At 39.2% G+C, this 15,472-nt stretch overlaps 1 protein-coding gene across 2 annotated transcripts; it reads right to left on the reverse strand.

Annotated features, from left to right (window-relative positions):
* Window positions 1-80: 80 nt before the first annotated feature.
* Window positions 81-15,028, reverse strand: LOC135488837 (dicarboxylate carrier SLC25A8-like). Of its 2 annotated transcripts, none has more exons than XM_064773746.1 (8): window positions 14,921-15,028; window positions 12,482-12,667; window positions 10,747-10,968; window positions 9,447-9,684; window positions 8,878-9,081; window positions 7,334-7,616; window positions 6,920-7,030; window positions 81-4,412 (listed from the first exon to the last, which is right to left on the reverse strand). In XM_064773746.1, exons 3-8 carry the CDS (start codon window positions 10,873-10,875, stop codon window positions 4,388-4,390), a joined length of 990 nt encoding a protein of 329 aa, XP_064629816.1. In that variant the 5' UTR covers window positions 10,876-10,968; window positions 12,482-12,667; window positions 14,921-15,028; the 3' UTR covers window positions 81-4,387. The 2 variants fall into 2 exon arrangements, with proteins under 2 accessions (XP_064629816.1, XP_064629817.1); XM_064773747.1 differs by having other exon boundaries at window positions 14,865-14,966.
* Between the last annotated feature and the right edge of the window lie 444 nt (window positions 15,029-15,472).

Below are 15,472 nucleotides of genomic sequence, written 5' to 3' on the forward strand. Positions count from 1 at the left end.
TTGGATGAACTCTGTTCATCACAGGCACCAGGTAAATACTCCAAAGTGGAAAATTTCAATTAACAAAATCAACAAATTAATTTACATAATCTCAATATTTTTATTTCATATATTGAACTGACTGCTCAATCTTTGTACACCTACATTCAATTCTAAGAATATTATTCCTTGTTCAGATTCAAGAGATCATGGAACACACATCTAAATTGAGCCAAATACCTTCATTCTGATCAACTCTCAAGAATATTGCAATTTTATAAACGCTAATACCAAATACACCAGATTACATCAAATAAACAATTCTCAATAAACCTGATTAAGTAATCGGCAATACCAAAAGATACAGGTACAGGCGAAGGCCTACTCATCATTGTTATTAAAATGACCATAGCTATCACTGTGACATATCTGTGAAACATTTGCAGTTGAATAATACATTTGGAAGTCAAATACAGTACCAGTATAACCTCTCTGTTAAGGAAACCATCAGGACTGAAAAGAGAGGTGTCCTGATTAGAGAGGTCAAATTGAATGGCAACAACAAATTTGAGACAAAAACTAGTGTCCTTAATGGAGTGTCCTAAGTAGAGAGGTGTTCGCTAATGGAGGTTCCATTGTACAACCTATCAGAGAAGCATTTGCAGTTGAATAATACATTAGGAAGTCCACACCGCCAAATTCAACCAATCCCAGAAACATCTGCAGTTTATAGGCCTAAAAAGTACATTTGAAAGTCCCACACTCAGTGTATTACATTGTGTTAACATATTTTTATTTACAATATTCTATGTACATATATTTACAGGATTCAACATCATTATATTCTTCACTGCTGTTTTCTCTCCATAATTTACAATACAGTAGTTTAGACACCAACAGAGCTGTATCAACTGAGATACTCATCACATCATTCAAGATACATGTAGCTATAACCATAAAGACACCATTAAACACCCCAGACGGTGACTGAAGCCTTCAACACTTGATTTTTATCAACCTACACACAAGAATTCTGCTGCACAATAAGCAATGAAAGGTAACATGTCTGTGCAGACTAAAATAGCTTGTCACAGTGATTAAATGAAATCAAACAACTTTGACATTCATGACAGTCATAGAATACAATAAAACCCCTTTTTTCCGTGAACCTAAGATTTTTGAATGAGGGGAATACAAACATGTACTTTAGGGACACGAAAATGTTAAACTTATAGGTATTGTAATTGGCAAATGACCCACTCCGATTCGTGAAAAAGAATAGAAGAAAAATCTCAAAAGGATGATTTCGCGAGATGAAATCTTTGCCTTTGAGTTTGTTCCATGCTGTTGAAAGCAAATAAAACCCGCCCCTGACCCTTCATCCAGGTTAGTAGGCCAGTAACTTGTGAAAATAAAATCCTCATGTGTTACTTCATTTCATTCATTTATTTGAATGAAAATGACATTAAAATTGAATAAAATCACCAGTACACTTATTAAACCTGTAATTCAACCCACGCTAGTCCAGACCATGTTAAATTTTTTTATGATATAAATGGTATAATTTAAAAAACTTATTAGTGAACATATCCGGGTGTAACAAATTACAAGTAATATTCTCTAACACATATCATTTCGTTCGATTGTGATTCTCCCCAAAAGTGAAAACTCGTTCAACAAACTCTATCTTCACAAACAGATATGTAAACAGCACAATGAATGTACATACATGTACATGCAAAGGGACAACTTGGGCATGGGATTTACCTGGCCAGGAGGATAGTACCCCTGCTTGCCACCATGCACTGCCACTTGTAGTATCATATCTGATATAATGCTGATCTCAATAATAATTTTCGCAAGTGTTGTGAGGCGGCTTTGAACATAGCTTGTGACTTTCAGGCAGCCTACGGTTACACCTCCTTATACATGCTTCCCGAAATTGGTGGCTTGCATTGGAACTTACTTTTTCCCCCTTGTCCGTCATCAAAGGCATTCAAGTGTGTTGGTCAACCATGACTATCTCCTTTGTCCCTCCACCATAAGGCCAAGTTTCCCCTTATGACATCACTATTTCGGACACTCAGCACCCCTTTTCTGGAAAGGTGTATAGTACATATACATTGCAAATCAATGATTTTAGTCATCCAGTTTGGGGAAATCACGGTCCTACCGGAAGCCATTTTTTGTATGCAAAAATCAACTAATCTCATGCACAAGTTGTCCCTTTAAACTGCCCATTGAAATGTTTACAAAATCGACAGTAGGGGGTCTGATCGTCAGCAGACTTTATGACACCATCTTTATTGCTGTGTAAAGTCCAGTTTATTGTATGCCCCCGACTTATTGATAAAATTTGCAGTGCCAACAGAGAAATTCATGCACGGAAGACTTTCTTCAGAAATTACAGTTATTGTGGTGTCAATCAAAAATTGTCAATGTTGTTAAACTAATCAATAATTGGATTGATTCCACAAATATAAGAGAAGTTCTGGGAAATGCACCCATTCTTGTAACATAAGACTATAATAGCAGTTTTGTTTTTATCACAGTTGTAAATAAAGTACCATTACCTGGTATCAATAATATCAATATCCCTTACCCCGATATACCAAATACCATATCCCATTTTAGTAGCACACTGCTACAGGAGCCATATATCATTTAACAAAATATAGGAGTCTTACTGTAAAGTCAGCCAAGAGCTGTAACGAAACCTCTGGTGCAATCAAGAGGTCATGACAGCTCCTGAGCAACTTTACAGTATTATTAACACAGATCACCCTTTCCTCTGATGGGACTGATAACTGGAAGATACAACCTTATCTGAATTCCCCTTACCCTTCATGTAATGCACGAAAACAGAGGAATCATACCTACATATGTTTCAATATAATTATATTTCAGGAGTAAAGCTATATACCAAATGTGGCAACCGATATGGCCGCAAAAAATTAAAGCCAAGTGTGAACACACAGCACTGCCCCCATTGCCATTATGTAGGCTAAAGGGACATGGTCATGATGAGCCATGCAAACTACAGTGTGGTAAGGATATGAATAACAAAATGAACTCCTCACCCATTCATGTCATACATCGTAAACAGGTGTACCAGGAAGTATTTGCATATTTTACGACAATAAAAATTCGTATAGAATCTGTTCATTAATACGGGTTTTGCCTACATGTTGAGTGTGAAGGGTTATGCCAGATGACAAGTTTGAAAGGGCATCCAACTGTCACAAGCCCAACTATTTTTCTCCGAGTCTAAAATAGTCCAAATACCCTGTAATTCTGTCATGGACAGAACACTAGTGCTGCCAACAATTCCCACATAAATCAGAGTGGCCTCATGGCCCTGTGGTTAACAAGTGCCAGCTACCACGCAATACGGCCCAGGTTCAATTTCAGGAAAAACTTATAGAATTATCTCTGAACTAAAATTCCTGGCTCTTTGCAACAAATTAGATGAATTAATGAGGGTCTGTCGGATGAGCCTTGGTCCCCTGTACCTGAGTGTCTAAGCCTGGGCAACTCCGTTCCCTCGGCAAAAATCCAATCAGAGTTACGTCGCCGTTGATGATGATATAATGGAATCCTTTGTGTCTTTTTCCCCAACCACCAACCCATTGTATAGCATACATATGACATATTTTATCTTACAAGGCGAGGCATTCAGAGATAGCACACAAAAATTTATACACTGTGTAACATTAACAAATGATTAGGGCACCTAATGTCAATTGTTCACCACCTGTGTGATACAAGGAATTAGGCGCTCCCGATGCCCGCTTTGCACATTGAATAGTAATCACATATAAAGGATACAAACCATCTGTCATAAAAACAGAAATGCCAACAACTGCTCTAGGCTTGGGTTTTGTGCATTATCAAGTCACTGTTACAGTTAATAAATATCTCGACACGGCCCATAGTTAAAATTCATTTTCACAATTTATTCACACCATTTGAACTTTTCAAATTCAAGTAGTGCAGCTATCAATATCATGCATGCAAAACTGCTGAAACTTGGTATTATTCAGAGTATGTGTACGTCTACACAATGACAATGTTAAAATTTTATTTAGTGTGATTTGCCTAATTGGCAATTTTCAATTTCAATTTCAATCATAAATTTCAAATTTTCAGCAAATGGCGTAGGCCTTTAAGAGGTACCATGAACAGCCCAGCCCTCATAACAGAACAAAAATACATACAAAAATATTCCCCACATTTCTACTTCAGTTCATGCTGGTCCTTAAAATCAATCATCAAACACCACTACCAAGGTCTTAATTCCACCACCTGTATACAATATCACCATGGTTACTAACAATCCAACACTTTTTCATCCTTTTCATTGATCTTGAACATTAGATGACCTGCACTGGGCCTTTCGACTGGCAGATTACTCATAATACTCCAGCTCACGCCTATAATTTGAAACAAAATCACATGAGATCACAGAAAACGAGTATTATTAGGTTTCATTTCAAAATATAAATCTTGAAGGATGAGCAGCAGGCATTTTAGCTAGGCCATTTCTATTATGATAGTTAATGAGTTCCCGTGTATGAACTGGATATACAGCTGTAAGTGTAGACAACAGTTTGTAGAATGTTTGTGTTCATTTGTTGATGCATCCAAGAACGGGCATCTATACAGGAATGATGTAACTATCATAAGTGCTGGCCCAGCACTAACTTCTACTACTCAAGTCTTACAATCTTGACTGTATCATTGAGTATAATAAATCAAAGATATACTTTACATGTCCTTAGTCACATGATTACATCAACTTTTTTGTGAAAATGGCAGCAAATAATTGATTATTGATTGAACGTTCTAATGGAGATGTCCTTATTTACCATGATTTTCAAATTATTTTCTTGTGCAGAAATCACTACTGTTGATAATTTATTCCCTAACACTACATAACATGTATGACACAACAAAAACAAAGGACAGCGTATCTATTGCCTGCCGTGAGAATAATGACAATGTGTATAGCACTGAAGCTAGAAACGAACGAAATACTAACACCAATAACAACATTCAGCAAAAAATAAATACACACTCAGCATTCTGGCAAGCATAGAATTGAAAAATCAAAAACATAAATAACTTTCAGATTGATGCAGGGTAAAAATATGGCAACACTTCTATCAATCTGATATCCTCCCTCAAGAATATTTGGAAACATATGAAGAAGTCCTGCAGCTAGGGTAGTCAGAGACATCCCATAGCCACAATCAGTCCTTCGCTATCGTGTTTGGCCACTTGTTGTCATGTCATATGAAGGGACCCGAGTCCTGCCTTGCTGAGGTTTAGCACATATGTGACCCTTCACAGAAGAAGAGAAGATGAGCCTAAATGACACCAGGAGATAATGGAAGAAATTGATGTGCTCATATTTCACAAAAGGCAGACAATAGAGAAATGAACAACCAGACTCTCTCAACCTGCCAAGCTCAGAGCGACATGCGCCTGATTTTGCTGTGACGGGTCACATATGGCGCCCAGTGGGTTAGTGTAGTGCCGTATATAAAGAAAACAAGGGGTTTCAAGTGGTTTCAAGTGGTCCTTACCACCCAAAAAAGTGACCGTCATGCCAGTTGTAAATTTGTGCTAGTGTGATAATAAGACCAAGCAAGTCAGTAAAATTCATATTCTATGATATTATGCTACCAAATGTTCTTGGCCAATAGCGTAACTCGATTCACATCATGTGATTTCAAGTCATCACATCGTATCGGATCCAAAAAAGCAATAACGGATCCAAAAAAATGTCGTAACGGATCCTAAAATATACATTTTGTATATTTCATTAAAAACAAATTGTTTCATTATTTTCCTTTGGATTGATTTCTTTGCCAAGACATTTGGTTGCATAATATAGCAAAGCCTCGTCCGCCATGACATTTCTTCGTCCATCAAAATTCCATATCGGACTCCCAAACATCCACTATTTGTATACTATCAAATTTATATTGCTCATCAAGTTCAACTACAGCACTGTACTGAGTAGTGTCATTTTTAAACAACAGTAAAAAACTTCACAATATCTTCCACCAATACCACCATAAAACCAACCTAATGACAAAAGTTGCAGGATTCAATATATTATCAAGATCTACATGCATAAATTATCATAGTATTAATGCTGATTTTATCACATGTGGCCCACCTGCGAGAAGCCAAGTATGTCACTGGGCCAAAACCTAAATTCTGTGAGTGGGCAGGTCCACTAGGCCAAGGCTGAGTTAAAACAGCTGATTATGACAATCAAAGTACCTCTAAAAATTGTTTATTGAAATTTTTTTAATTTTTTCTTTTATACTCCATGAATAAATGTTCAAAACCCAAGGGACATATCAAATTCAGATTTTTAAATTTTGAACACACCAAATTCAATTTTTAAAAGTAAATTCCGTGTTTTGAAAAGGTCAATTCCATCAAATTTTTCCCAGTCCCATTATCAAATCTCTTTAACATAAGATCTGAGATCTTAGATCGAAATCATACCACATGTAATCAAATCTAAATAAACAGTTCTAACATGTCTAATGCAAAACAAGACAAATCCATATTTTTCAAATTTTAATCAAAGGTCAACAGGTTATTTGCAAGGTCACCAACTATCCCGCAGCAAAATGGCAAAATGTGAATATTTTCTCATGCTTGTCCAATTCTTGAAGTGGAAAAAGAGGTAATTGTCTGTTTTGTGCCAGAACCCTTCAAATACATACAACGAAATGAGTACAGCCAAAGACAAGACAGAGCAGCAGCCAAGCTCCTATGCAGCAGTTTTCCACGCAGAGACAAAAACGATCCTCGAGAAGCAAAAACCGCAGAATAAAAATGCAACAGAACCGAAGAAGCAGACCACATCGAAACAGAGAGTATAAAAGTCTCCGCCTCCGCGAATGATCATACGTACGGCTGTTCGCTAATTTTTTCCCGCAGTTGACTGAATCCTCGCTTGAGCTGCTCAAAAAACACGAATGTGAAAATGTTCCAGGACCCGAGACGCACGTAGTTCGGAATAAATCTGGAACGACAAGAACATTGCGAGGGTAAGGTAAAGAGAGATGTCTCACATTACACTGTGGGTTACAGTTCGCCGCATCCATCCTTGGCTCATGAGGTGTGGACAGTCATAATCAGAATAAAGTGATTTGCCCAAGGTCAGGAGCACCGTCTCTGTGTCTAATATCAAAACCCAGCTTGTTCAAACCGTCAGGACATCTTCAGAATCGTATCAGACCCATAGTTCTGTTGGAAATTCTTTCTGAACAACAAAACCATGGCCCAATGTTTTGATTTATGATAAACAATCCAAAGAAATGCTTACCCTTTATAGAAAGCCCTCGGTCCTCCCTCCTTGAACATTAAAGCAGCACAGTTGAAGGCTCCCTTGTACTGGCCAGGATGGCTGTTCATGTATCGGGTTTTCACAACGTCCACTGGGGAGGCACAACACGTCGTAATAAAACCGGCACCAAATGCAGATAAAAAGTGGCATGGAAAATTGTCTGAGAGTATATTGTGACGAATGATAGCCTCCTTTATGAGGTCATAGGAAACCAACTCGGCAGCATTTACGACGGCATTTCGTGTAATGTTGGGCAGAGCACCTGAAAAATGAGAACGTTTTTCGTTACCAAGGTTACTTCAGGATTGACTTGACTTGTTGTGACACAAGACAGTTTCCCTCAAAGGCTTCCTCTGTTCGTTTGAAAATTTCAAATAGTACACATGTTAATACTTTGCGCATCCCCACATCCTGGACCCGCCCGCTAACATAATAATATGATGCCAAGAGTTGTTCTTACCCCTCCTCCCACTTTAAATTAGTTCGATAGGGTCAACAATATCAACAATCTTGACACTATTTCGCTGATTTCGTTCCTTACAATTTTTAAATTTTGGCACTGGGCGAGTTTGCAATATCAAGGCCAAACTGATACGTATAAATATGTTCTATAACCTACCAGGTCAAAAGGTGACTGGTCAATGAGCTGATTATTATCATAATATCATGCACCTAAATGCACTTCCATTGCCACAAAATGCTTCCTGGTCTGCCGTTACAGGAAGAGTGGTCAACTTTTTATCTGAATGTCTGCGGTAGTTGAGGACATACCAAGCTTACAATTGTCTTAACAGCAGGACTTCAATAAGATTTTCTTACAATGAATGTAATAAGTGATATAACCAAAGAAAAAGCACAAACACTAAACCGGTTCAAGCAGTGCAGGATATCTTTTGTTTGGCAAAGTGTATACCTACTAGCATTTAGTATGCCACTAATGCAATGCTTGGAAAATCCAAATAATTGCATAATGACCATCCAATATTGGCTTATGGACCTGGCATAAATGAAGTATGCTACTAAATATTGTTTTAAAATGAAAGGCTCAGGGACATAGTGAGTATAATATGAATGACGGTTGTTGAAATCTGAAGACTTACTTGACCTGACCAAGCATTTGGCATTGTCCGAACGCTATCTATGAGCCTCTTTCTTTTGGCACTATTTGAGTGTCTGATAAGTTTTACTTCTGAGTGCAATCACTTTTTAAACATTTTCCACAAAACTTCCCCATACTATTTGTCAGTCTCAAGAATATCCTTGATGAAATGAAAGTTATTTTCTATAGCACTTTATGCTGAACCATAGTCTCAAAGTGCTTTACATTCATTCCCCAGCCTAACCCAGAAATCTTTCGGCAGATACCAAGGATTGCTCATACTACAACTCACTTGGCCATTTCAGGCCAGCTGAATGTACTGAGTGGCACTGACTAAGTCGGGAACACACAACCTTCTGATCACAAGTCAGATGCCCTTCCTCTGTGCTGCCGCACACTTTGATAAAGATTCTGTAACACCCACCTTTCCAAAGCCCTCGAACACCCTCCTTTCGAGCAATAGTTTTGTAGGCATCTATGCATCCTTTATACCGCTGCTTTCCTCCGGGTGCTTGCATCCGCACCTTGACGACATCTGTGGGTTGGGCACACATAACAGCAGCTGCACCAGTTGTGATGCCCGCCAAGATTCGCATCGGGACATTTTTCTGGGCATGACGACCTTCCACTGGATAGGACAAAATTGAAATCAAATTTACAGATGATTTACCACAAAACACCTCAATTCACCTACAGATGATTTACCACAAGGTACCTCAATTCACCTGTCGGTCTGTACCAATAACAATTTCGCAGTTGGTCAACAGGCTCATCCAAAATTCTCCTGAAATGAATAGTTTTCTACAATGCGGTATTCCCACTTCCACCTTTCATTTATCAAAGGAATCGATCCAGCTCTCTCAAAATGCAATTTCAAAATGATTGAATTGTTGACAAAGTTATTATTATAACGGGACATCCTGACAGGTACCTCTTTTTCCCCACCTCAAATAATCAAGATGAACTTTAAGATATGTAATGTATAGTACTTACCTCCTAAAAGATTTGTATAGAATCGTTTGACGGTGTCGTATAATCCGATTCTGACTGAGGCAAAGCACATTTGCCTCTGTAAGCCAGGTATGAGACCATTGTACAGGGCTCTTGGCCCTTCTTCTTTAGCTATCGTACTGAGGGTGTGGAACATGCCCCGATAACGCAGTTGTGACTTGAGTGCGGCTTTGGTATTGCCAATGGCATCCTTGGAAGCCGGAGCAGCCTCTCCTTGAATCTGAAAAAAGATTTAGGTCGGTGAAGTGTACATTCACTAATGGTCGTTCATGAGATAGGGGTCTTTTTTGGAGGTAAGGAACAAATGTAGGCATCTAGGTTTTCCAAAGAACAGCCTCCGACCAAGGTTTTAGATGGGCGTTCACTTCATTTTGAAGAGTTCTAATGGCTCTATAGAATTTCAATGGTCAATGCGAGCTGAATTCTTTACAGAATGGACCCAGCCTGTGACCCAGGCAAAGGCCCTACAAGCACTTTTCATTGGCTTAAAAATGGCAAAGTGCCATGGACTCAATACTCGAAAACAGTCGGCCCTCCGGACTTCAGTTTAATATCCCACCTACAATTCAAGCAGGGACAGAATGACGTGGAGTTCTGCGAGTATGGATCCAACCCTCTTAATCAATAGGCCGAAATGGTGTATTTATACGTTCATTCCACATCAGATTGAAGCTGAACAAATTGTATTCAAATCAATATATACAAAGCAACAGCAGTTCACCGTTGAAAGGTTAGACTATCGATTCAGCAGCAAGGATCGTACTGACGCAGTTCTCATTATATTGGACAGTTGAAGCTGGATAAACGTCAATGGACAGCTGACTTCAAATTTCGCATTTGTTCCTCAATTGAATATACTACATCTGTTCTACGAAGAGAACAATGCAGTATATCATTCCTACGTTTTGCATCTATATTCTCAACCCAGAGTTTTTCCTCCTTCGCTTTCCTTTCGGACTATTGGTACCCGATCCAATTCAAAAGGAGTAAGACCACAGCGCGGCAAATACACCTGGAAGTTCACAATGGAGTCTACGGTACCCTACGGAACAGAGTATTGGGGGAAAATGGGCAGAATTAATCCCATAATGGATGTTACACATATCTTCAATAGCAAATATGGGGGGATAACAAAACGACACGTTACGAAACTGAGTCACATGGACTCTTGTCAACAAGTTGCATCACAAAACACTATCTCCTTCGGTGTTCTTGATAAAGAAGACAAGGTTATACTGGATTCTGCGAGGTGTCGCTTTAGGGTGGCAGTTGATCGACCTACCTGTAATCGAACTTTCGCTAGATCCAATGGGTAGGTGAACACATCGGCTATACAGGCCGCAGTCCCCGCGCTGATGAACTTGACAGGGACCGTTGGTTCGTGTTCGAGAGGTTTGAATCCGATACCCATCTTGTCGTTCGAGGTTCAAAGATCTTGTTGGAAGAGGGAATTCTTGATTGGGGGTAAACCTGAGGGATTCTGGTGATGCTGAAGGGGTGAGATCTGTAAGAGAAATTGACAGCTCAAAGTTAAGTGTTGAAATTGCACAAATTTAAGGTAAAGGTATAAAATTGATTGATTTTCCTCCCAATATTGTCTGATTTAATTACAATACAATGGGATATTATGATATAATAAAAGTCCGGCTTGGCGAACGCATTTTGTGTTACTGAGTTGTAGTGAAGCGGGTGCTGCAAATTCTGTTTTGGTAGAATGTCTGAGTACATTTTTAATCATCCAAGTACTGCCCTTTTACAGAAACTCTGTACACAATATTAGCGCAGCCCGGCATTATTTCAAGACACTACTCCTTTGATAGAATGCATTGAAAACAATTAGAATTTATTGTTCATTTTCCTCCTTCTGGATGAAGAAAAGAAACTAACCCAACAAAGCGAAAAACTGAAATTAAGTTAACAGCTTCTAGCTCTACGACTCAGTTGTAACTGAATTCAAACACAGGGTCGTAATCTTTTTATAGGACCGATTCTTAAAATCATCTACTGCGCAAATTCTCATATTTGAAAAGGGGAAACTCTTGTAAAATGCGAAGTTGAAATTTAACAATCAAAATACTATCGACCCGCAATACCAAGTAATAGCTAAATCATAATATAACACATCTAGGTCAGATGCGAAAGTTCGTGAGCTCACTTTTAATTTGATCACACTGACAATTCTTCAAGTTAGCCACGTGAATGGTAAGTGACCAAGAAATTTTCCTTCGATACATCCTGGTTCAAATGCCCTTATTATTGATTGTGAAAATTGCAAAATCAGCTAACTTGAATTAATAATATAACATATCTAGGCAGATGCAAAAGTTCCATCAGCTTGTGAACTCACTTTCAATTCGATCACACTGACAATTCTTCACATTAGCCACGTGAATGGCTAGTAACCATTGATTGTGAAAATTGCATTGATTGTGAAAATTGCAAAATCAACTAACTTGAATTAGCCGATAGGCAGGGCTATATTCCGACTGAACAACCGGACCAGTGCCTTAACCTGCTTGACTGCAGGTATAGCTTGAGCTTTACCTTTGCTGACCTGGCCTCTAGATCACATACCTGCATATACTGTTACATAATTCGTTACAAATAATTACAGTCATTTATCCAATATAGCTCTTGCAAACAATACTTTAACCATCATGCAACCCTACACAAACTGTAGCAAACATTTAGTATCCACTGAGCTATAGATTTTGCTGGCTTCAAGTTCAATCAGGCGAGAAGATCTCATCGACACTTGCTCAACTCTCAATTCCTCTACCGTTTAATACAGAACTTTCAGGAGACCAGCCAAAGTGTCAGGGGCCCTACGGTGTAAGTCAGCGCATAAAAACTAGTCAACGTCAATAAGCTATCTGCAGCCCTCCAGGCGGTGCTGACTGACACCAGGGTATGATGGTTTTTACAAGCGATGTAAACCAAGTGATACCAATTGGTTTCAAGTCAGCTTACCTCGGGTAAAATATTACAGATTTCTATAAACTTTCAAATGAACTTACCTTTTTCCCCCTGGATTCCATCCAAAGGACTGGTCACCTAAACAGAGAACTGAGGTATATTCACGTTTTGTTCTTCATTTATAAACCTTGAGTAAGACTGTTTGTGCATTTCATCAGGTGCAGTATCTTCTTGGACTACTTTAAATGCGTTGTTCATCCTCCAATAAAACTGCTTCAATTTACCAACTGCAAAATAAAAGGAATGGCTTATTTTAATATAAATACTGTACTGTAATAGTTCAATGTGGATGCTATACTACATGTATGTCTCACTTGCATCCAAGTCAGAAGAGACAGACTTACATACACTACAGGGAGGGTCGTCGTCATCTTAGATGTTGTGCGGACAAGTGCTTTTCAGAGCAACCTCGTATCATACAGGCCTCGAGCTCCCAACATCAGCCAACTTTCTGACACACCCCGACAACCAAAAAGTGACTTGATTTCGGTTGTCTTTCAGACAAAATGTCACAATCGTCGAAACGCGTTTACAATCCCCAATCACGACCCCCAAAAAGGTTATCAATTGAAGAAATAATTGCCATTGATTTCGAGTTGAATGCGATCAAATTATTCATTTTCGATTGGGATTGTAATTTTGACCCAATCGTCTGACGTCAACCATGTCTGAAATCAACAGGTGTTTTATCATGTACATCCACTTGCAAACAGGGCCAACAACACGACTTCTCCTTACGCATGTATCGAGTGAAATGGCCTGATATTGTCAAGATGCATCATGTATGACATTTCAATATATTATATTACAATGTAGTCAAGACAAATTAAACACTTGACCTTGATGACTCAAGTGTTTTCATTCATGTTTTAATTTTTGAAAGGACCAGTGTGACACCATTTAGGCATACTGATCCCCCCCCTCTCAAGAGTGCTGTCAGCCTGATGTCCACAACTGACACTACTTCGTAGTTTCAGGGAGGCACGCACCCTCTACCGTCTTACCTGTCATGTACGACCATGTATAGATTACCTGGGCAGTCCTAAATGTACATAGGGTACGGCGTCATTTCGTCTTTACTTCAGATAAGGTGTGATTAATATCGACACCCAGCATGACGTATTCAATTCATATCAATATTTGATTGAGATGACATAATCCCACACAACTAGATTGAACAAGTACATAAAGGCCAGCCAGTTTTATCTATTATAGCAGTATTTGAAACCTATCAAATCTAGGCCACAATGAACAATGATATTGTCAAAACCTGCTGGAGTGACTTCAGTGACTGGGCAAAGGGCAAATTAGGTCGCCCACACAACAGTGACGAATGAATTGGAATAATTGAAACTTTGCATGCCTCCATATTCAAGTGGCCCACACATTGAATTTAAACATACATGTATTGATTGACTGTGGAAAAGCATCAAACCTATATATAACTATAAGGCTAAACCTTTCTTTTTGTATGAACAACCAGTGCGATGATCAGATTAGGCTATAGGATATTGTCAACGTCTCTAAGATAGACCTGTAACAAATTTGTCTCACAGTCAATGGCTGTGAGAACAGCAGGGACTACAGACCCCACCATGGGTTTGGCCAATATTCTTTGAATGACATTTTCTCTCAACCTTAAGCAATGCTCATCTTTATAATCAGTTCAATAGGCATGGCAAATTATTTGGCCAACATCACCCGAACACCAATGTCTTGGATCATTGAATAGCAAAACTGACACAATTATTGGTATGGAAAGTGTGATTACTATTATGTCAGTCATTTTTGTCAATGACCATCACATGATCATGTACACGAGTACATGCAGTGCGCCGGTTCAGGCAAACTACCAGGAGACATACACTATACAGACTAGAGTAACGTCAGAGGATATTGTGTCGCCACGTCGTCGGAAAATTTTGCCGAAATATCGCCACTTTTTATTGGCAATTTATTGGCAAAATGGTCAAGTTGGGGTCTGGGTTCCTAGGCCCGCCCGGGAGGTGTCCTCTACACCCGGGACCTGCCTTAACCATATTATCCCATATTCATATTTTGTGTCAAGTCACTATGGCTATGAAGTGAAGGCGATTATCGCGCAACGTTTAATTATTACACTACAGCACTTGCACTAGCATAGCAGAGCAAGTCGACACAGCTGAACAAATTCCCGATTCGTAGTGTACACAAAGAGAGAAGCCAAGATTCAGGTGAATACAGAAAGGGAACATGCACCGACATCACCTTACAAACAAGGAGGTTTCTGAATGTACAGGAAAATGGAAAGGTCGTGATCATGACTCGTGTCAAAGCTTATTGTTGATCAGACATCATGTGTGGTGGATTGCGTCATGCTCGTAAACAACCAACAAATCAGTCTACAGCTGCAAATATACGGCACGAATCGAGTTTAAAACTTACCAGTCAGGTTCTTGAAAATGTTAGAAACATGTTCTCCGCTTGAAAATGTCACTTACCTCAAGAATTTGGCGATCAAATCGTGATTTTATGAAGTTTATTTGGCCAAATTGAAATCAGGGCAACAGCTGGGCTCGTGACACACCTTCTGGCACATGACTTGGATCAGCCAATGAGATTGGAGGATGTGGAGGTGTGGTAAAAATCTCTTCATTGATTGGCCAAAAGTTTAACGCAAGTGGGCAGGCGAAAAAATGGAATGATGCAAGATTGCGAGTGCTTCCCTCTAGGGCACAATGTTCGAGCTAAACGTCTAAATCGAAGACAGTTTGGTCTCAACACCATCACGATCTGGAAGAGGGGATAGTTCGGCATTTCTAAGAGCAAGCATAGTATTGAGGGGAATGGTCCTTTTTTCAATTCCGGAATAGACCAAACACTGCCAGCATTTTTGGGTTAAACCCATGTGTACAATGGGGTGTCAGGACAGGTCCCCCTTTATTTCGTCCCTCTGTACTGTGTCAACTGATTTTAATCCTCCCGCAACTACCCCGAGGAAATCATTGGTTGATGTTTGCTTCCTTTGCCCTGCAGACCATGTCTTCCAAGAC

This window comes from Lineus longissimus, chromosome 5 (assembly GCF_910592395.1).
Source record: "Lineus longissimus chromosome 5, tnLinLong1.2, whole genome shotgun sequence".
NCBI lineage: Eukaryota > Metazoa > Nemertea > Pilidiophora > Heteronemertea > Lineidae > Lineus > Lineus longissimus.